This window comes from Carcharodon carcharias, chromosome 9 (genome assembly GCF_017639515.1).
Source record: "Carcharodon carcharias isolate sCarCar2 chromosome 9, sCarCar2.pri, whole genome shotgun sequence".
Taxonomy (NCBI): domain Eukaryota; kingdom Metazoa; phylum Chordata; class Chondrichthyes; order Lamniformes; family Lamnidae; genus Carcharodon; species Carcharodon carcharias.
This window is the reverse complement of record NC_054475.1, coordinates 26,652,284-26,673,651: the sequence shown is the minus strand read 5'-3', so window position 1 is coordinate 26,673,651 and position 21,368 is coordinate 26,652,284. Positions and strand designations below refer to the sequence as shown.

Sequence of the window (21,368 nt, the reverse complement as noted above, 5' to 3'; positions counted from 1 at the left end):
AAAAGAGGTGGCTAATGAGTTAGCAGATGCATTGATGCTAATTTTTCAAAATTCCCTAGATTCTGGAAAGGTTCCATCAGACTGGAAAGTAGCAAATATAACCCCTTTATTCAAGAAGAGGGGGATGCAGAAAATAGCAAACTATAGGCCTGTTAGCTTGACATCTATTGTGGGGAAGGTGTTAGAATTGATCACTAAGGAGGTCATAGCTGGCACTTAGTGAAATTCAAGGTAATCGGGAAGAGTCAGCGTGGTTTTGTGAAAGGGAAATCATGTTTAACCAATTTATTAGAATTCTTTGAAGGAGTAGCATGTGCTGTGGATAAAGGGGAGCCTGGAGATGCACTGTATTTGGATTTCCAGAAAGCATTTGGTAAGATGCCACATCAAAGGTTATTGTGGAAAATAAAAGCTCATGGTGTAGGGGTAACATATTAGCCTGGATAGAAGATTGGCTGACTGGCAGAAAACAGAGTATGCATAAATGGGTCTTTGGCGGATTGGCAGGATGTGACTAGTGGGGACCCGCAGGGGTCTGTGCTGGGGCCACAACTTTTTACAATTTATATCAATGACTTAGATGAAGGGAATGAAGGCATGGGAGCTAAATTTGCAGATGACACAAAGATAGGTAGGAAAGTACGTTGTGAAGAGGATATAAGGAGTTTGCAGATGTATATAGATAGGTTGAGTGACAGGGTAAAAATCTGGTGGATGGAGTGTAATGTGGGAAAATGTGAAGTTGTTCACTTTGGCAGGAAGAATAAAAAGCAGTGTGTCACTAGAGCAGCTGCAGAATTCAAGGTGCTGAGGGATTTAGGTGTCCTAGTGCATGAGTCACAAATAGTTAGTATGCAGGTACAGCAAATAATTAAGAAAGCTAATGGAATGCTATCCTCTACTATGAGAAGAACTGAACATAAAGCAAAGATGTTATGCTTCAGTTATACAGGGCATTAGTGAGACCACATCTCGAATACCGTGTGCAGTTTTAGCCTCCTTATTTAAGGAAGGATGTAAATGCATTGGAAGCGGTTCAGAGATGGTTTACTAGATTGCTGCCTGAAATTAGTGGGTTATCTTATGAGGAAAGGTGAGATAGACTGGGCTTGTTCTGTTTGTGTTTCAAATTCCATGTTCCCATCAGCCATGATCTTATTGAATGGCGGAGCAGGCTCAAGGGGCTGAATGACCTACTTCAGCTCTTATTTCATATGCCTAATAGCTTAGACAAGTAAGAGGTAAAAACTAGATAAGATACAACAAAATTAGATAACAATAAAAAGTCAAAAATCAGTCAGGTGACAATGCTAAACAGAAAACCCTGAATAATAATGATCTGAGGCTGAATTTTATGAGAGGGTATACTGCTACCCCCACCACCCCCGGTCTAAGGAGAAAAGTTGCTTCTAAACCGACCAACTTTAAATAAGCAATAGCACACTCCAGGCAGCCTTAATGAGCTCGAGTGGCACTTCTGCCCTTCAGTGGGAGGAAGTTCCGCCCTCGAGAACTGTTGGCCAATCTGATTGGCCAGCAACACGAGCAATCTAGGTAAAACCACAACTCTGTTGTGGGCACTGCTGGGACTGCAAGGAGGCCAATGGAGACGGAGTATCAACACAAGATCCAGATAAGTCCCAGGCTTTTGGGGTTTGGAGGGATTGAGAAGTGTGAGGAGAGTGGGGCAGGTAGATTTTGAAAGCCAAGTTGGGGGGCGCAAAAAGGGGGGGAGCGGGGGAGTAACATATTGGGAGAAGGGTTGGGGGTTGCCCTCAATGTGCACACGGCACCCCCTCAATGATGTGCCTCTCCTTCTTTCCCGACTTTTCACCAGCTTTGTTAAAAAGACTCTCGCTCACACTCATCTGCCTGCCACTGCCCAGCATATTATGGCAGCGGAGGCAAATTGAGGGCCTTAAGTGAGCAATAATTGGCCATGTAGGATCTGCAATAGACGTTAGAGCGGGCAAGCTCATGGAAGCCTTACCCAATCCTCCCCCAGCAGCCCCAACTCCCCAATTATGGGGAGCAGATTGGGGTTGGGTGGTAAGGTGGCAGGCTAGCCAACCAATATGTTATACGTGCCCCCCACTGCCAAAAACATGGCTGCAGGGGGCCATAAAATCTAGCCCCTGGAATCTTCATCAATACTTAGTACAGTTATTAAGTGCAACCTTTCCCCTATTAATGTTATTTCACACAAACATTTCAGATTAGTTTGTCAATAATCACGCACACTTTTAATTCCATTGACAATTCCAGACATTAAGTGAGCACATCACTGAACCTCTAATGCAGCTCCCCCTCTTTCCCCAGCAGACGTTAGCTAACTCAGTGCAGACTGGGATCCAAGCTGGGCTCTCTTTAGTTTGTTTGGCTCAATTACCCATTAAATTAGCCTTCCAAATCATTGAGGGAGCCTTATCTTCTCCCTGAGCCAATTCTTCACATTATAGGTTTCAAAGGGTGACCACAGGTATCACATTTACAGTGATTAGTTAATACGATTTTTCAACACCCACGTTCAATACAGAATTTTTTTTTTCTCATTTACTGCTCACTTCAGATTAGCTTGACAATCAGCATCCAATCTTCAACTGCTTTGATTTTTCCCACAGAATAAATGGCCGTAAGTACATATTTTAACCTGGCTGTCCTCTTGTCTAAAGAATGAATGTGATTCCTACTGCGGGCCCTGTATAAGCTGTTCAGAATGATGTGTTACTCTCTCGACCAGCAGCACCACATCTCAAAGCAAACAGCTGCAGCAGAGGAAACTGGACAGCTAAACTTCTCAATATCAACACACAAAACCCAAACACAGATGTAAATCATTAACTCCTTATACTTGTGGCCGCCTCCAGGGAATCTCCATAGTGCCTGCTATTGTCTTACAATTAATGGCAAATCATTTGACCTGAGTATACAATAGGTCAGCTTGTGGAATCAAACCAAACAGCTTTGTAAAATTAGAATGGGATGGAAGCAGCTGCTGAAAAGGAAACATTAAATATCAGAAAACTTTTCCTTTCCCCAATTCTTGCAAAAGTGAATTTGGTGAGCTCAACAGCTTAATTAATAGAGCTTCATCTGAGCCAGTATTTATTGACAGCTGAATGATTCTGGAGTTTTATCATCGTGTTCTGGATAAAAAACACACTTCCTGATAATTAATGCTGCACTTCCCAGCTCTCTGGTGTTAAGAATAACCATATTTCCCAGTGGATAAATACACCACGTGGTGTAGTTTGGAACCACCCAGATAACAAGGAGGTTTGATTTGCATCAGTTTGGGTGGCTGTGGGGGGCTAAATTTAGCCTCACCGCCCCCAGGACTTGAGGAGCAGGGGCAGGAAAAAAGTTAGCTGAAAGTATAAGTACATGGACATCAGTTAATGAGAGGATTAAACTTAGCTGTGCTATTTCCCAAAGTAAAATAAGTTGCTCATACTCACCATCAAGGCTTAACCTTGATGGGTGGTCAACTTGGGTGAGGTACTGAATGACTACAAGCATGAAGCTTGTAGTCTCAATAAAGATGGATTTTTTTCTTTGCTCTCATTAGCTGTAATTCATTTGCTGTCAAAACCTTTGGGATGTCTTAAAAGGCATTATATGAATGCAGGTTCTTTCTTTCTCCGTTTGCTTCTTTTTAATGTTTTTAGATGCTGATGTGGGGTTCTCATACCTTATTAATAGGAAAGATCAGGGCCTTAATGGGGAAACCTGACCTTGTACTGAATGCACTTAGCATACAATTGAAGCTGTGTGTGCACGAGAACAACTCCTGAATTGGGCTGATGCTATCACCAACTTGCTATGGCTGCATAGCAACCATCAAAATGACAGTACCGGAGAAATTAAAAACGTCATTGTTCCTAGCACTTTGTCAGCAGGAAGCACTCCAAAATCAGGTTTATCAAATATCAAATACTTCCTCCATTAGCCTATTAGCCAACCCTCCACTGGACAACTAAAAGTGCTTCATCATTAATCTCAGAAAATTATCTGATAGCAGTTTGATATTTTCACTCAGCAACATCTTGGCTTCAAGATGTACTGCTCGTTTGCAAAAGAATTTCGTGTCTTGCAGACATTGTGAATACTTCAGGGAAACATGGCTTAAGAACGCTTGAACTTAATTTTTGCCTCCTTAGTGACCATAAGGAGAAATAAATTATTCTATTAATCAGAGATGGAGCTGAGCCCAAATAATCCAATACATGGCATTGCTGAATTCTTGCTGTGCCCCTCCAGCCTTCATTTCCCTTGTGCTCTTCCCCACCCCATCTTTCCTTCCTGATTTTTCTGCTACACAAGGCAGACTTTCTATATTTCTCTGCTACATGTTAGCGGCTGTTCAAATTAGTCATACACAGTACATTATGTTAATGGCTGCCACAGATGAGAGTGACCAAATTCTAAGTGGCCACAGATTTTTTTCATGGCACTTTAGCATGAATGTATTCCTACTGCCTCTGATCCAAAATCAAGGCTTTCTCACTGAAACAAAAAAATGTGTACAACCCAAATTCTCTTCAGCTTGTCTTTTGTCACAGTTTAATTCTTTATTCTGCAACTGTAATTTAACTTGAAATATTGTTCAGGACTAACTTTTCTATCTCCCTTGGTATTTTATGCATCTCCAGATGCTCTCCTTGCTTCTGTTTCCTTTCAAAGCTGAACAATTTAACTAAGCTTTCTTCATAACTCAGTATCCTGACATTGGATACCTCATGGCCTTTCTGCACTCCTTCAGAGCTTGGATGTTTCCATTGTGTCTCAACAATCAAAACTGAACACAATAATCCAGGTCTGAAGAAGGATCATACAGACTCGAAACGTTAACTCTGTTTCTCTCTCCACAGATGCTGCTAGGCCTGCTGAGTTTTTCCAGCATTTTCTGTTTTTGTTACAGTAATTCAGGTCCAGCATGATCAGAGCACAATAAAGCTTCCGCACGATGGCCTCAGACTTACACTCTGTGGCTGGGGAAGGGCAATGGGAGCCCAAGAGTGAAGTGATCAAAAGCTAAGGGGGATTGGACATCAGTGGGGATCAGATGCCAGAGGGGCGAGGGGACACTGGTTGTCTGTGTTCTTTAAATGTGGGGTTAGGAGCACTCCTGCTCCTCCCACCTCTACATTGAAGTGAGAATTTTTTCAAAAACATATCTTGTAAGTAATAGATGTACAAGGCCTGTCCAGGGTCTTGGTGAGAGCACATCTGGAGTACTGTGCACAGTTTTAGTCTCCTTATTTGAAAAAGGATATAATTACATTAGAAGTAGTTATGAAAATGTTCATTTGACTCATTCTTGGGATGAGGGGCTTATCTTATAAAGAAAGGTTGAACAGGTTGGGCCAAAACTCACTGGAGTTTAGAAGAATGAGAGGTGATCATATTGAAACATATAAGATCCTGAGGGGACTCAATAGAGTGGATACCAGGAGGATGTTTCCTTTTAAGGGGGAGACGAGGGGACACAATTTAAGAATAAGAGGTCTCCCTTTTAGGCCAGCGATGAAGAGAAATCTTTCTCTCTCCGGGGGTCATTAATCTACGGAATTCCCTTCCCCAGCAAGCAGTGGAGGCTGGGTCATTCAATTTATTCAAGATTGAGTTAGTTAGATTTTTGATAGACAAGGGAGTCAAGGGTTATGGGAGGCAGACAGAAATGCGGAGACCATAACCAGATCAGCCATGATCTTATCAAAGGGCAGAGCAGGCTCAAAGGGCCGAAAGGCCTGCTTCTGCTCCTAAAACTTATGTTCCTGTGTCCTATGTTCCAAGATTTGGCTTTACTGAACACAGCCAGCCTGAGGGCAAACCAATTTTGTGGTTAAGTTCTCAAACAGGTGTTAGATCCTTTAGTTGCTTAGGCAGAGCCTAGCCCCTCTTCCAGGTGTCAGTCCTGGACCCCCTTATTTTGCCCTTTTTTAATTTCAGCACTTCTGGCCACAAATATGTGTACGTTTCCTACCTTCCACATTGGGGACCTGGTATGCCAGATAGTGCTTGAAAAACAGGCGCTACACTGTGTAATTTATAGGCCATGTTGTGCTTTGCCCAGAACCTCCTTTAGTAAGAAACCCTCTATGCTGGATAGCATCCTAGTAGTTTACTAGTGAATAGACATCACATTCATCTTTCACATTGTCATACGTCAGTGATCAAGATCACACCATCTACAGCAATAGAAGCTGAAAATTTACATTCTAGATAATAGATTCTGGAGTAGTTAAAGGCAGAAGTTTGATGTTAGTTATAAAAGTGATCAAGTTTTTGTTTCCTGGGTTATGATGTTATTTGAACTCAAGTGGAATGCTGCTTTGGAATCATTCCTAGGTACTCATTATTGTCCATGAAGGACTTATTGCTTTAATTTTCTCTCCTTCACTTTGAAAGAAGCTGGTTCACACCCAGTCCTTTATGCATACACAGTGAGAATTTGCAGGTTATTCAATCATGAGAAGCGTCACAATCAAGCCCAATCTCATCACTTGTTGCCAGCTCGTGTTACACTCTCCGAAAAGGACTAGTGGATAGGTAGCTATCTGGAACAGTTTCTTAACCGGGGGCACTGAGGCCAATTACTGTGCCCCATTACTGCTGCAACTGAGATCAGCTAACTCAGCAAAAGACAAATAACATCCTGAGATTGAAATGCCCAAGAGTTAAATATTGTAATTAAAATGCATTGTATTTACACTCACAAATTTGATGCATTTAGCCAGTCTATTATTTCAAAACTGTCATTACTTCTATTTTCAAAGAATTCTGGACCATTTGGTAGACTGCTCAGTATTGAAAACATCCATATAAAATGTTGTCAAAGTATTATGCAAGTTTACAGAAAAGGAGAAATATGACAATGATGTCATTTACAAGGGTGCAAAAGCTGATGGAGTCAGTAGTGGCAAAACTGAGGTCTTTATCAGTAATAGTATGCCTTGCTTACCATCTGAAGTAAAAGGTATGTGCTAAAACAATCCAGAGACTCATTCTGAACATTCTCTCCTGATAAAACAAGGTTTTATTTTGCTTTCTTTGAAGGGTTGTTTTTAAAGTAAGACAGACTCCATCATGCAAGAGGCAGGTGCATTGTAACTGGATCCTTCGACAGGGTTTTAGAGAACTGCTTAGCACCATTCACTCTGCGCCCAACTGGTGTGTGTGCATGCACGTGAATACAATTTGTGAACTTTTAGAACTCTTGGAAACCTGTTGTTACGCTATGGATTACAATACTTTTAATTTTGTGTGTGTTAACCCTTGCTCTGCTGCTTAAACGAGAACTGCACTGGTTCAGTTGCAGCTGGTAGTCTGAGGGTTAGGAGAAATTCAAATATATTACTTGTGATTCGCACAACATTGAACTTTAATTTTCATTTTCATAAACAAACGAACAGTATCTACAGAGAGTAGTCAACTAGGTCTACCCAAAATAAACAATCCTTAGGAAATAAATATCTTCCATTTTATAACAACAAAAATATAGTGAAACCCTTAGGTAGAATCGCAGAATTTTACAAAACACAAGGAGCCCACCAGGCCAACGTCACCTAACGAAATGTTAGCCTTTAAATAAATAATGGAGCACTGAGTTCAGCCAGGGCACTGAACCTCAGTAAAGATATACTGACCACTGTGAGGCCACACTTTGTATCTCTCCAGTCCAAGAAATATCCATCAGCCAGTTTTCTTTGATTTTTTTTGTCCTTAAACCAATTTGCTCTCATACTGCCACATTTCTTTTCATAGCTTAATTTTATTAACAAAGCAGCACCTTAATAAATGCTTTGAAAAGCTGTACGCACTATTTTAACACCACATTACAGCCTGGACTTTTGCCCGCAAGTCAGGTGCACAGAGTTGGGAGAATACTTGATTCCGCAAACCCAACCTTTATAGATGGCTGGCCGAGTTTCTGATTTTCGGTCCAGGGTTGCGGTGGACTAGATTAGAAGTCCAGTCCACCAACACCCTCCCTCCCACCACCTTGGCACATGGTGGTAGTGGTGGAGGTCATGCTGTGACTTCACTGAGCACAGTGGGATGCTGGCAAGAGAGGGAGTGCAAGGATGGGGTTGCATCATATGGGTAGCATGAGCATGCTTAAAAGCATCAAAGCAAGCTTTCATTATGAGAAGGGCCATACCTAAATAACTCCTCTTTTGTTTCATACAGGTCCCAGCTCTGCTAGTTCACCACCCACTCCCCGTCCCAGGCCAGATCATCCATCGGCATAAAGAGGTGGAAGAGAAATCCAAGGTCACATCATTCTGGCCGACAAACTGCCAACTCTGATTCTAGCACATCGGAAGGGTGTGTGGCACGTGTAGAGCCGGTGGCACAGGATGAAGGGCACAGCACCAGAGTGCAGGAGGGGGTGTTGAAGTCAGAGACATCCAGTTCCCTTCGGAGGAGGGAGGAAAGTCACGATGATGCTCCAGCGAGCAGCAGCATGGCGCCTCGAGAGTCAACTTTTGAGGCTTTGAGTATTTCCCCAATCAGGAGCAGATGTATGGACATCTGGTGGAGTTCCCTGATGCAGGGGGAGCTCTTGGACTGAGAATGGAGCAGTCCATCGCTGTCATGAGCTCCATATTGTCCCGAGGGCTCAGCTGCATGAGTTCCGACCATGAGGGATTGGCCAATCTCACGTAGAGATACAGGCAGCAGCACTTGGATGCAAGCACAGTGTTACAGCTGGGAAAGGGTGCAAGCCTCTTTCATTGGCCTGGATCAGTCTGCTCAGAGTATGAGCACTGACATCCACGTACCCTTGAGAAGGAGCTGCGTACCCTTAACAGGACAGTCGCACTGTTGGTCCAGCGGTTGATGGAATGGACAACTGCTGCACACCAGCAGCCAGCCCCATCCATCCCATCTGAAGGCCAACCCAGGCTGTGCAGGACACTGAGGAGGATGAAGATACCCAAAGCTTCTCTGCAACCTCATCTTCCTCCACCTCTGCAGTCCCTTCACCAGAGCCCTCATCTGATCAAAGCGCCAGTGACCATAGCTGCCCATGCAGAGATGCTGAGCCCGCAGTCTGAATGGGTGCCCACACATTGAGGCAGGCCACCATGCTCCTCATTGCCGTATAGGCCAAGAAGTGAGTAGCCTGCATCCACCCCCTCCCGAGGCAACATGGGAGGCACTTCGCAGGTGTTTGCGAAAGCAAAGGGTGTTGTCTCGCCAAGAGCACTAATGGGTTCACTGTGGTTACATGTTTCACATGTATATATTACATTTGAGCACTTCTCAAATATATTTACTTACATTTGTACATGACTTGGTGTGTTTGTACACAAGAGAGCTCAAAAAGAATGGTAAAATTATGAAGGTGGTTCTTACTAGTAATAATGAGGACAGCATGCTGAGGTCCATCTTGATGTGCCATCAACAGGAGCAAGGTTGCCACCTGATTTGTGATACTTTGGAGGGCTTCTTCCTTCTCTGCTGCATTATATAAGAATCCAGGAGTCAAAAGCTCAAATGCTGAGAAGCTCCTGGTATCTTTCATTGCCCATCCAAGCTTGACTTTAAGGGAGGCTCAATGATCAGATTCCACAAGGAGATGATGGGCAGCAGGTGCATCTCAAGCATGAGTGCTGGGTGCAAGGCCTTCATCCGCACTGCAGTGTTACACATTGGCCTAGGTGTAGGCTTCACAGCTCAGTAGGCCAAGTATCGTCCAGGTGATATTGGTCATCTGCTGTACCCACTACTTCGGCTGCATTTGCATTCTAGATGTCCCGGGATGTACTTCATGCAGTAAGCAGAGGTGTATGGAAGCCAGAAATATTGCATGTGGTGTGGACTTCAGATGGCTAGAATGGATTGTACGTAAGTTATTTTGAAGAATTGTTGTTGGACAGTTGTAGCCTCATCATGCACAAGATGCCTTATCTGCATGTATATTACAACATAAAACCCAATAAATGCTTATAAGATTGTAAGTTTTAAATCATGTAACTCTCAGCAATGTGGGACTGGTTTGATTATGGACAAGTTGGCAGCATGGGCTCCTCATTTACAGGCACTGGTGTTCATGTGAGTGGGCCAGGTTACTATGTGTGTTTATTACCATGTGTGTTTGCAATATGATAAGGCCCATTGTTATGATGGTGAGGGTTGCGGTCATATGAATGGTTGCAGTCAAATGACTGAGTCAAACTCATTTATGTTAATTCGAACATACATATGAACATGGAACAAGAGTAGGCCATTCAGCCCCTCGAGCCCGCTCCACTATTTAATAAGTTCATGGCTGATCTGATAGTAACTTTAAATCTGCATTCCACCTATCCCCGGTGACCTACCACCCCCTTCTTACCAAAAATCTATCCACCTCTGCTACTCTTACCATCGGTTTTTATATTTCTGGCTAGCTTTCTCTTGTACTCTAATTTTTCCCTCCTTATTAGTTTTTTAGTCATCCTTTGCTGTTCCTTATATTCTGTCCAACCATCTACCATGCCACCTGGCTTTGCACAATTATATGCTTTTTCTTTAACTTTGACACTATATTTAACTGTTCTAATTAACCACGATGGTGTGACCGTCCCTTGGACTTATTCTTACTCATTGGAATGTATCTATTCTGTGCATTCTGAAATATCCCCTTAGATATTAGCCATTGCATCTCTATTGACCTATCCCTTAACCTAACTTGCCAATTCACTTTAGCCAGCTCAACTTTCATGCCCTCATAATTGCCTTTATTTAAGTTTTAAAATATAGTCTCAGACCCACTCCTCTCTCCCTCAAACTGAATGTAAAATTCAATCACATTATGGTCCCTGCTACTTAGGGGCGCCTTCACTATGAGATCATTAATTACTCCCATCTCATTGCATAATACTGGGTCTAATATAGCCTGTTCTCTGGTTGGCACCAGAACATGCTGTTTATCCCAAAAACATTCAAGGTAAAAAACATCTAGGCTATCTTTGTCCATCTGACTTTTCCAGTCTAAGGCCAGGATCTTTAGGTCGGCAAGCAGGGGCGGAACTCCGGATGTCACCCCGCATCATTTCAATTTTCAGGTCGGCGGGGGCGCAGCTGAATGAGCTGTGCACCCACTGACCTGTCAACGTCCTATTGAGGCCATTTAAAAAGTAATTGAGATAATTAATGGACCTGCCCGTCCAACCTCATCCATGGGCGGGATGAGGTTTTTAAAATTTTAATAAATGTATGCTTTAAAGTGACAGACATGTCCCAACTCATGCGACAGTGTCACATGAGGGGACATGTCAGGGAGATTTTATTTTTGTACCTTCACCATTCTTAAATTTGGCATCAATCTCCCTGAGGCAGCACTTAGCCTCAGGCAGGTGAGTGCACTCTTTCGTGTGCATGTGCGAAAGAGCACACTCGTGGCTGAGGGATCACCCCCCTCCCCCCACAACCCGCACAGGGAGTGCATAGTGTTTCCCGGTGGATGTCATGCTGTGCGGGCCTTAATTGGCCCGCCCATGTAAAATGGCGGCATGCCCATATTGGGGTGCCGATTGGAGGCACACCCACCTGCACCCACTCCTGCACTTATCCCCTGGCGGGGGGAAAATTCTTCCCTATATGTAAACTAAAATCTCCCATGATTATCGCCATGCCTTTCTGACAAGCTCTATTTATTTCTTCCCTTATGCTCCACCCCACCATATGGTTACTGTTAGGGGGTCTGTGCACAACTTCCACAAGTGACTTCTTGCCTTTACCATTTCTCATCTCTACCCAAACCAGTTCCACATCCTGATTTCCTGAACTTGTCATCCCACTCCCTTGTGGGGGATGCGCAGTCCATTGAGTAATTGTGGAGTCAATTTACAAGGTTCTTTAGGTGTGAGTATATCACCAGGGACTGGCTGATGGCAATATTAATATTAGAGGATTGAATGATAATCTATTTTGCACAAGGATCCCCTCCTGTCCAGTCCTGTCATGGCTACATAACTGTGCCTCTTAGCTGCTCTGCTATTGGTGGCCTCCTTATCCTTTTCTGTTTTGGAATGTACATGGGCTTCCAACTCATCATCATTTTTCTCCTCCTCAGAAGTTGGAGTTCTGCCCATGGCCTCGCAGTCATAAATTTCTTGGTCCCTTTACTGCACAATGTTGTGCAGTATGCAGCGCACCACTACTATTCTGGATAGCCTTGCTGGGGCATATTTGCAGAACTCCACCTGAGAGCTCAGGGCACCTGAAGCACATCTTTAAAATACCAATGGCCTACTCAATGGTACTCCTGCAGGCGACATGGCTGCTGTTGTAGCTGCGCTCTGCCTCAGCTTGAGGGTTCCTAAAGGGCGTCATCAGCCAAGTTCTTAAGGCTATAAGGATAGCCCTTGTCCCTTAGAAGACAACCACGGATCTGCATTGGCGGCTGAAATAGCTGAGGGAATTATGAACTCCTTGGTATGAAGGAGTCATGGCAGCTGCCAGGCAACACTGTGCATACATGAAGCAAGACCTTGTTGTGGTCACAAACCACCTGGACATGGATTCAGTGGAAGGACTTGTGATTGACAAAGATGTCCACATGCTGAGTTCGGGCCTTTATGCAATATGATGCAATCAATAATACCCTGCACCTGAGGGAAGCCTGTTAATTGGGCAAAGATCCTGGCTCTCTGCATCTAAGACACTAAAAGTGTAAGGAAATTAATGTGAACCCCATACAAGTACTAGTTACTGCCTTAATGCAGCTGTGTGCTGCTGACTGGGTTATACCAGACAGGTCTTCTGATGAACCCTGGAAAGAGCCTGAGGCACAGAAGTTGAGAGCAATAATTAACTTCAGAGCCACAGGCAGGGCATGGGAGACAACAGATTGTGGTTCCAGTTGACGTTGGACCATCTGACATACGTCTGTCACCACCTCATGGCTTAACCTCAGTTGCCTTCGGCAGTGATTCTCCATCATATTGAGGTAAGATGTCTTAGTTCCGTACGCCCTTCCTTCAAGGTAATACCTGCTTGTCTTCCCTCTCCTTCTCCTTCTTTATGGTGTGCAGACAGCAGCCTCTCCTTCCTGACCTTCGGCCCTCACTCTGGCCACCAGTTGCTCACAGTGACTAGTCTCTATGGCCTCTATGTGTGAGGGTAATGCCCATCTTCTATGTTTCTTTGCATAAAGTGCAATGTGCCCTTCTCTAGCACAAAGTTCTTCCTTGCACCTGGGTGCAGGGGTCACCACCAGTGAAGAGTCCTGCTTTGGATACCATGAAGTAGGCTTTGTAGTCTTGAGTATATTAACAGCAAGTCTTTATTAACAACTCATAACTATCTACAGATATACAGTAGAAAGTAGAGGTATGGCGTCTCCATCCTAGGTCCTTGCACATTTCTGTTTCGATACCCCTTTGGAGAGGTAAGGTACCCCTGTAGAATTAGCTTTAAACTTGTCTTCACTGCCCCGGAATTAGCACAAAATCAATTCCAATGTCTTCCCTTAACCCAAGGGAGTAGGAGGTTCCTGCTCTGTCATGTGCCATCTTACATCACTGTGTGGGCAGTACTGAACTCAGTTTCACATTAACCCTGCATGTACCAGACCCTAATACAGGCAAAAAAATATTGTTCTGTGAGACCAGCAGCCCCACCCTCCTACTCCCTTGGGTTAAGCGAAGACAGTTGGAATTGATTTTGTGCTAATTCTGGGGCAGTGAAGACAAGTTTAAAGCTAATTCCACAGGGGTACCTTACCTTTCCAAAGGGGTATCCAAACAAATGCACAAAGTTCAGACCTGCTCTTATCAGGTTTACTCCACATGCTTCAAGTTTCACACTCCTGGGATACAAATATATGATTTCAGTGGAGGCAGCTGATGATATAAATGGCCAGCTGCCTCCATGAACCACGTGTGCGTGAAACGCAAACAACCCCCTTCCCACGAAAATAGAAAGTGCCATGGTTGGGGGTGGGATTTAGGATTTTCAGGCACTTTTGCCATTTTAGCCACGGCGGAGAGGCTCTCAGTCATGGTGAAAATCCAGGCCTATATAATGAAAGTCGCAAAAGTTTGTAGCTCTTTCATGTTGGTCATTTAATTCCTTTTAACAATTTCCTTTTGAAAACTACCAGAAACAAATTTCCTGCATTTTCTCGCAATCTAGCTTTCACTATCTCTGCCTGTTTTTATACCTCAACTGAATGATTCAGTTCTCCTCCCATCCTCTTATTCCTGCCCAAAAGAACCCATATTAGATAATGTTGAGAGTATGGTGATATATTTTGACTTGAATGTCAAGAGAGAAGTCAGAATCTGTTCAGCAGGAAGCAAGATCAAACCCTACACTCAGAGAAAGGCTGCTAAATGGGACTACTGCCAACAAATAAAAAAGTTCAGGTAATTTTTTTTTAACTGAAATGAGAATTTTGATAAATATGCTGGCTGGGTTATGCATGTTTGTCCATACCTTGCTCACAGTTCTTGCCTCCAAAGCCCAAGGGACACTCACAACTGAAGGTCTCCCATCTGTTCACACAAGTCCCTCCATTCTTGCATGTATTTGAATCACAGAAATTCCACTTTGCAGAGCACCCTACAGAAGAAAAAAATGATGTACATCCCATATTACAGACACATGTATTGTAAAATACAGTGTCAGCCACTCCTTAATTTCAGAACTGAGAATTAAGTTAGTTCTTCAAGGGCAGGGCAAATGGTAATCCTTTTCATTCCAGAAATGAAGGAAGATAATTTCTCCTTCCTCAGGACGATTTATATTTTTAAAAGTAAACCACTAAAATAATTGGAATTGTCTTAGTGTTTGTGTGCTGTAACATATACATTTCCATTTTACTTTATTACAAGGCATTATTATTTTTGTCTTTCAATATATTTTTCCCCATCTTTTACCTTCTCCTTGTTATATGGAAGCAAGGATGGAACACTGGTCCTGGGCTCTGCCAATATTATTCTTAGCTTGACCAGAGAGAGATGCCGCCCCTTATCTTTTCTTCTCCGATTGCGGCTTTATCCCTCATGGCAGAATCAGTACAAGGGTCAGTGCATTGAGAACACCAACGTGTTACACATTATTGGTTTCTCTAACTTACCTGATACTGTGCCATTATTTGCTATGAAATCAGCCATATCAATTTGCTGGTTATCTATAAACAAGTTTTTCATGCATCCCATAAATTCATGGTTCTGAAGAGGAAAGTCCTCAGGCAGGTTTGGAACTCCACCAAGAAGCAAAGGACCTGTCAAATCCAGGGACCTGAGAAACAAGACAAGAGGAAAGCAGCAGCCTTTATTTCTCTTGATACAAGGTCATTCATGCATAGGCTGAATGTTATAACTCATAGATTATCACATGTGGGCAAAGCCATACATAACAAAGCGAGACAAACTTTTGACTGAAGGAATAATTAGTGCTAATGAAATTGTTTTGTCCCAAAATGCAGAAAGAAAACCTGATTGTTTGCATTACAGGCCCCTTATGTCTTCATTTAACATGAGCACATTCTACATTAGAAGCAAATGTCAAATGTAAATTGGCATCACATACCATAAACATAACATTATAGTAGAACCTTGATTAATGGACATAACGGAATTTGGGTGTTGAGTCCCCAAATTTGGTCTTACATTAACATTCAGGCTGCATGAATAAAAATAAAGCAACGTTGTCTGATTTTATGCATGAAAGAGATGAAATGCAATTAACAAAGGAAACATTATGCACACTTGACATACATGCAGTTTTAGCGAATAAAAATTGCAATGGATAATTAGAGCTGATGTTCAGTGACCCCTGTTGGAAAGTGTGAATGTGTGGCTATCACTGAGTGGATTTGGCTGTAATTCACTCCAATCAAATTGCTTCCTGACAGGCACAGCCAACACAAACTGATGCAGTAACTTAACTGGCAGTGCCCACCCCCCCCCCAATCTTTGGAAAGGGCAGAAGGGAACGGGACAAAAAAAAAAGCAATAAAATATTTGCAGGATTCATGTAATCATTCTCCTTTGCGTTGATTTCTTTACTCCAGTCACATTAACAGAAAAAAATACACTTGATGTGGCCTCCAAGTGAACATAGCCAAAACAAACACATACTCCAAGTACCTGAGATACATGCGGGTGGTTAATTTAGTAGAACATGCTGGGATTAGAAATAACTCCAATTTAATTGTGATCCAAGTGCAGTATTGAGTGGAATGAAATTAAAAATGATGCAATGAGTCTGAAGAAGTGTGGCAGGATGATATATTTTTGGCACCCCCCCCCCCTTACTTTGTGGCAAAGATAGAATTAAAGAAAACAACTGGCAGTTAGTCATATTTACTGATGATTTCATCTGGTAGATGTCAAAATACACATAACCATACAGTCGACAAGTTTCACATTGTACAATGGTGGAAATTCCATAGCATTGCTTAAGGATAGTCTGGAGCACACTAGTAATTGCTTGACTATGAAGACTTGAGCTTGGATTTACCAATATATTTTATATTAATGCTGATGGTGGTTATCACTAGCATCAAAACAACACAAGTTGTAAATATCAGGCTTTATGTTTCTTTTCTCTTTATGTTTTTCCTCAGTGCTAATTCAATCTTTGGACCTTCCAGTCAGTCAAGCTTAGAGCTACAGCGAGCAATGTGTTTATTCTCTGCAAGTTTCTGTGCCTCTGGCCTCCTGTGAACCCCATTTCTTTGTCTCACCATTAGAAGCTATGATTTTAGTTACCTAAAGCCCACTTGCTTAATCCTCCTTCTTCTCCAGCTCCCTTCCCTCCTTTCAGACACTTCAAAGCACATTTCTTAAATCAAGCTTTTGGTCACCCCTCTTAAATCTCCCTGCTTTGGATCTGTGTCTGTTTTTCTTACACCTCTGTGAAGTCTTTTAGGATATTTTCCTAGGTAAGGTGCTATAGAAGTGCATGTAGCTGTTGCTTTTGACTAAGGTGGGAACTTTCTCTACAGTTCACTGCACTCACTGAGCCATTGGGGTAGAAAAAGTAGCTTAAAAAAAAACTAGTCATCTATAATACTAAAGGAATAATTCTCATGAGTTAATTTCTTTTATTTAAAAAAAAACTTACTTTTTTGATCCAGACTGAGTACCTTGAGCTGAACAGGAATAATTCCCAATGAAGCTGCCAAAGCGCAATGCAACAGAAGTATCACAGTCATCAACAGTAACCACAGCAACCTTTTGCTCAGAAGGTCCTTGAGGAACACCTGACTTCCCAATAACTGGCTGTAGAGAGAAAAAACAAATATACTTTGTAGTAGATTTTGCATGTCATGATTAAGGTGCAAGTTGGTGAGAAATGTATGACAAGGATGAGATATTATGTGAATTGCGAATTGCTACAAGTTGCTGGCCATTTGGCACTCCACTGCCATTAGTTTTGTAAAAATTTATGTCCATTGCCTCCAAGAAGCTGCGCATCAGCAAAATCTGGCCCGTAGAGAAGAGAAATGCAGAAACATGTCCTGTAATTTAGTATTTTAGTGCACAAAATTGATGGAGCTCTTAATATTTAATGGTTACTTCAACATAATTTAAAAATAAGTTAGCCAAATAAAACTCTGCTTTACAAAGTATGCTTGGATAGATCCCAGAAACAAGGAGAAGGGTGCCATGTCACATTCAACTTTTGCTATGACTGAAATGTCTTCCCATAATGTAGTGCACCAATTGCATGCAATTAATTAATGAAAATTAAAAGAATAATCCTGTTCTTAAACATCGGTCTAAGACACCAGCTTCACTTTCTAAGACAGGACTCTGAATCTGGCTCGTAACTATCCAATGAAACAGACACTTAAACTCTCAAGTGAAACGTGTTTGGTGATCTCAGCTGAGTTAATGGACTTGTAACACCACAAGAGAAAACCATCTCAGTACAGAAAACCAGCTAATTGTCAAAAAATCAAAGAGTTTTTGGGTTTTAACATACATCTTAACTTGTCCCAACAGATTTAACTTGCAACAGAAGATTCAAAGATGTGTGGAACAATATGTAAGGGATATCATTTATGCAAGCGAACACGAAATAATCCTGCTAATGTAATAAGGAGGAAGTTATAAAAAAAAACAAACAGGAGAAACGTATATGAAAGGCTTTGTGTTGTAGAATATAGGAAAGGATTATTTCAGAAATGTGTGGAAGAATCTAGTGTCTCTTTGATGAGTCTGGTCCCAGAATCAGGGATCAATCCAGAGCCAGCAAAATAGTTATAGAATATTGCCGAAAAGCAGGACTCATTGTTGAAGCTTTTAGTCTTGCACTCATCAGGACAAATGCAGGAATGCCAAATTTCAAATGGTCACAACAATTTACACTATAGGAGAAAAGGGTGCTTTATGGTTGGCAAGTTCTTGCTAGTTGAGGAGTTGCCATGGAGAAAGTAACAGGGAACTATAGGCTCCCCAAGCTCCTTGGTAATTCAAAAAAGGTGCAAGGCTCGAACATATTCCTTTTGTTTGCAGACAACGGGTGCTGTGTATGAATGTATGTTGCTTCTAGCAAGCATGAAGGAGCCACGTTTTGAGTTCGACTGATTATCTTAAATTTAAAGGACCTGTTCTCTGCAAACAAAAGGAATATGTTAAAGCCTTGTGCCTTTTTCGAATTACCGAGGAGCTTGGGAGCCTATAGATCCCATTGCTTTCTCCATGGCAATGCCTTGACCAGTCAGCGTCAGCTTGCCAACCAATCAGCACCCTTTTCTCCTGTAGTATACACTGTTGTGATCATTTGAAATTTGGCATTCTTGCATTTGTCCTGATGAGTGAAGATGAAAACATTTGGCAACATGTCTCTCTTTTCAGTAATGTTCAAGTTCTGTACTGCCAACCGACTATTATTATTTCCATCTTTTCTTTTCTGATTTGTTCAGCCATAAAAACAAAGTAATTTTGTTGCAGACAATTGCCATGACAGTTTCCCATTCATTTCCTTAGCCAAGAACCTGCCGTGCCTGTCTTCATAGCTCTAGGCCTCATTCCTGGCCTCAAGAGTTCCATCCCTTCCTGCTGGTCCTGCAGTCTTCCAGTAATGACTTTCATCAGACAAGGGCTAAGAGATAATGCTGAAGTGGGAGCTCTGCCCTAACTCCATATGATTAAAAGTGAATCTCTTATAATGGTATCACTGTAACCATTATAATTGTACTGCCTGTTTTGAATAAACCTTTTAACAGGTGCTGGGGACTGGAGCTAGTGGAAATATTGAAACTTCTATTTTCTGTCTCTCTTCTCTCAATCTTTCTATTTCATACTGTATTCTCTCAACATTTCCTTTGCTTTCTGCATATCTCTGTGCAGTTCATTTGGCTCATTTCATGAGACAGGAAGCCAACATTTGTATCATTTATTGTGTTTGTGTGAATGGGGCCTGGCTGTGCTCTGTGCTGCACTTGGCTAGGGTAGTGGAAGACGTCAGTTCCTACTCCACAGTGGGTTGATGTAAACCTCACAGCTATAAGAGAAAAAGTGAGTGCAAGTAATTGGTATACATCAACAACAACACCTGATATTAATTTGGCACCTTTAAAGTAGTCAAATGTTATCAAAGTATTTCACAGAAGTGTTTTCAAACAAATGTTGACACTGAGGTACATAATGAGATATTAGAACAGGTAACCAAAAATCTGATCGAAGAAGGTAGGTTTTAAGGAGCATCTTAAAAGGAGAAAGTAGTAAAGAGATGAAGAAGTTAAGGGCAGGAATTCCAGAACTTAGTCGCGAGGCAGCTAGAGGCACAACTGCCATGAAAATAGTGATGAAAATCAACATTGTGCAAGATGTCAGAATTGAAGTACCGCAGAGATCTTGGATGGTTATAGGGCTGGAGAAGGTTATAGAAACAAGGAGGGACAAGGCCATGATTTGAAAATAAACATAAGGATTTTAAACTTGAGTAGGAAACAATGCTTATTTATCCAAACAACCACAGAGCTCAAACTTTGTTACACTAACAGATATGTGACATTTGTGGAATTTACTTCAAATTGGAATTTCATAAAATAAGTATAAAAACCACTTTAGACTTTGAATTCTGCTTCAGGCCATCCCAAGCACTCTAACAACAGAAACTTATAAATTTAGCGATTTTATCATCCATCAACTAATTCATGCCTAAAATATCATGCTACCTTTCCCAACATATATATTGAATGTAATGAAATGAATTTTATCTTGTATGACATGTATTTTTTTAGTTTTGTTTTCCTGCTCACCTAAGCTTGACCATGTATGACAGACCATTGGGAAGATGGGCTGCCCATTTAAAACTCTTGCTAACCGTACTCTACAGCTGATTCCTAGGATATAAACAACAGTGGCATAATTCAGCTTTTGCTCAATTTTTTCCTTTTCTCGATACCCAGGTATTAGCAACTCATCACATGGGAAATCATTCGTACAAACCTATGTCATACCACCTTTTATCACAATGGACCAAAACGTCAATGCACTGTGTTATTTGGGGTAGGATTTTTTGGATGGCAGCATTTCTCACCCTGCCACCCAAAGAGTCGATAGGGAACACGTTCCCGCTGATCAACCCCGCAGCCATTTAACGCTCAAAGGAGTGTTAATTAAAGGAAAATCATGTTTAATTAACTCGTTGGAGTTTTTTGAAGAGGTAATAGAGAAGGCTGATAATGACAATGCTGTTGATGTGATGTATATGGGTTCTCAAAAGGCATTTAATACAGTGCCATGCAATAGACTTGTGAGCAAAATTCTAGCTCATGGAATAAAAAGGAAAGTAAACACTTGGATAAGAAATTGGCTGAGAGATAGGAAATAGAGGGATAAATAGTTGTTTTCGAGATTGGAGGAAGGTTTGTAGTGGAGTTCCCAGGGGGTCAATGTTGGGACCCTGGCTCTTTCTGATGTGTATTAATGACCTAGACTGTGGTGTTCTGGGCATGATTTCAAAATTTGCAGATGATACAAAGATTGGAAACATTGTCAACTGCAGAGGATAGTCGTGAAATTCAAAAGGCCTTAGACATGTTGGTAGATTGGGCAGGCAAGTGGCAGATGAAGTTCAATGCAGAGAAGTGTGAGGTGATTTATTTTGGCAGGAAGGATATGGAGAGACAGTATAAAATAAAGGAAGAAACTCTAAAGGAGGTGCAGGAACAGAGGGATCTTGGTGTATATTTACATAAGTCACTGAAGATGACAGAGCATGTTGAGAGAGCAGTTAATGAAGCATCTAGTATCTTAGGCTTTATTAACAGGGGCATTGAGTACAAGAGTAAAGAGGTCATGTTGAATTTGTGAAAGACATTATTTAGGCCTCATCTGAAGTACTGTGTCCAGTTCTGGGCACCATACTTGAGCAAAGATGTAAAGGCATTGGAGAGAATACAG

General features: G+C 41.9%; 1 protein-coding gene across 1 annotated transcript in view; it reads right to left on the bottom strand.

Annotated features, from left to right (window-relative positions):
- The window catches only part of LOC121282394 (cadherin EGF LAG seven-pass G-type receptor 2-like), a 324,339-nt gene that overhangs the window by 88,061 nt on the left and 214,910 nt on the right, over nt 1–21,368 (bottom strand). Inside the window, exons 6-8 of the mRNA XM_041196114.1 lie at nt 17,074–17,231; nt 15,080–15,243; nt 14,437–14,562 (exon numbers count right to left, since the gene is read on the bottom strand). Coding sequence (XP_041052048.1) covers nt 14,437–14,562; nt 15,080–15,243; nt 17,074–17,231 — 448 coding nt within the window. The remainder of the gene's footprint in view (nt 1–14,436; nt 14,563–15,079; nt 15,244–17,073; nt 17,232–21,368) is intronic.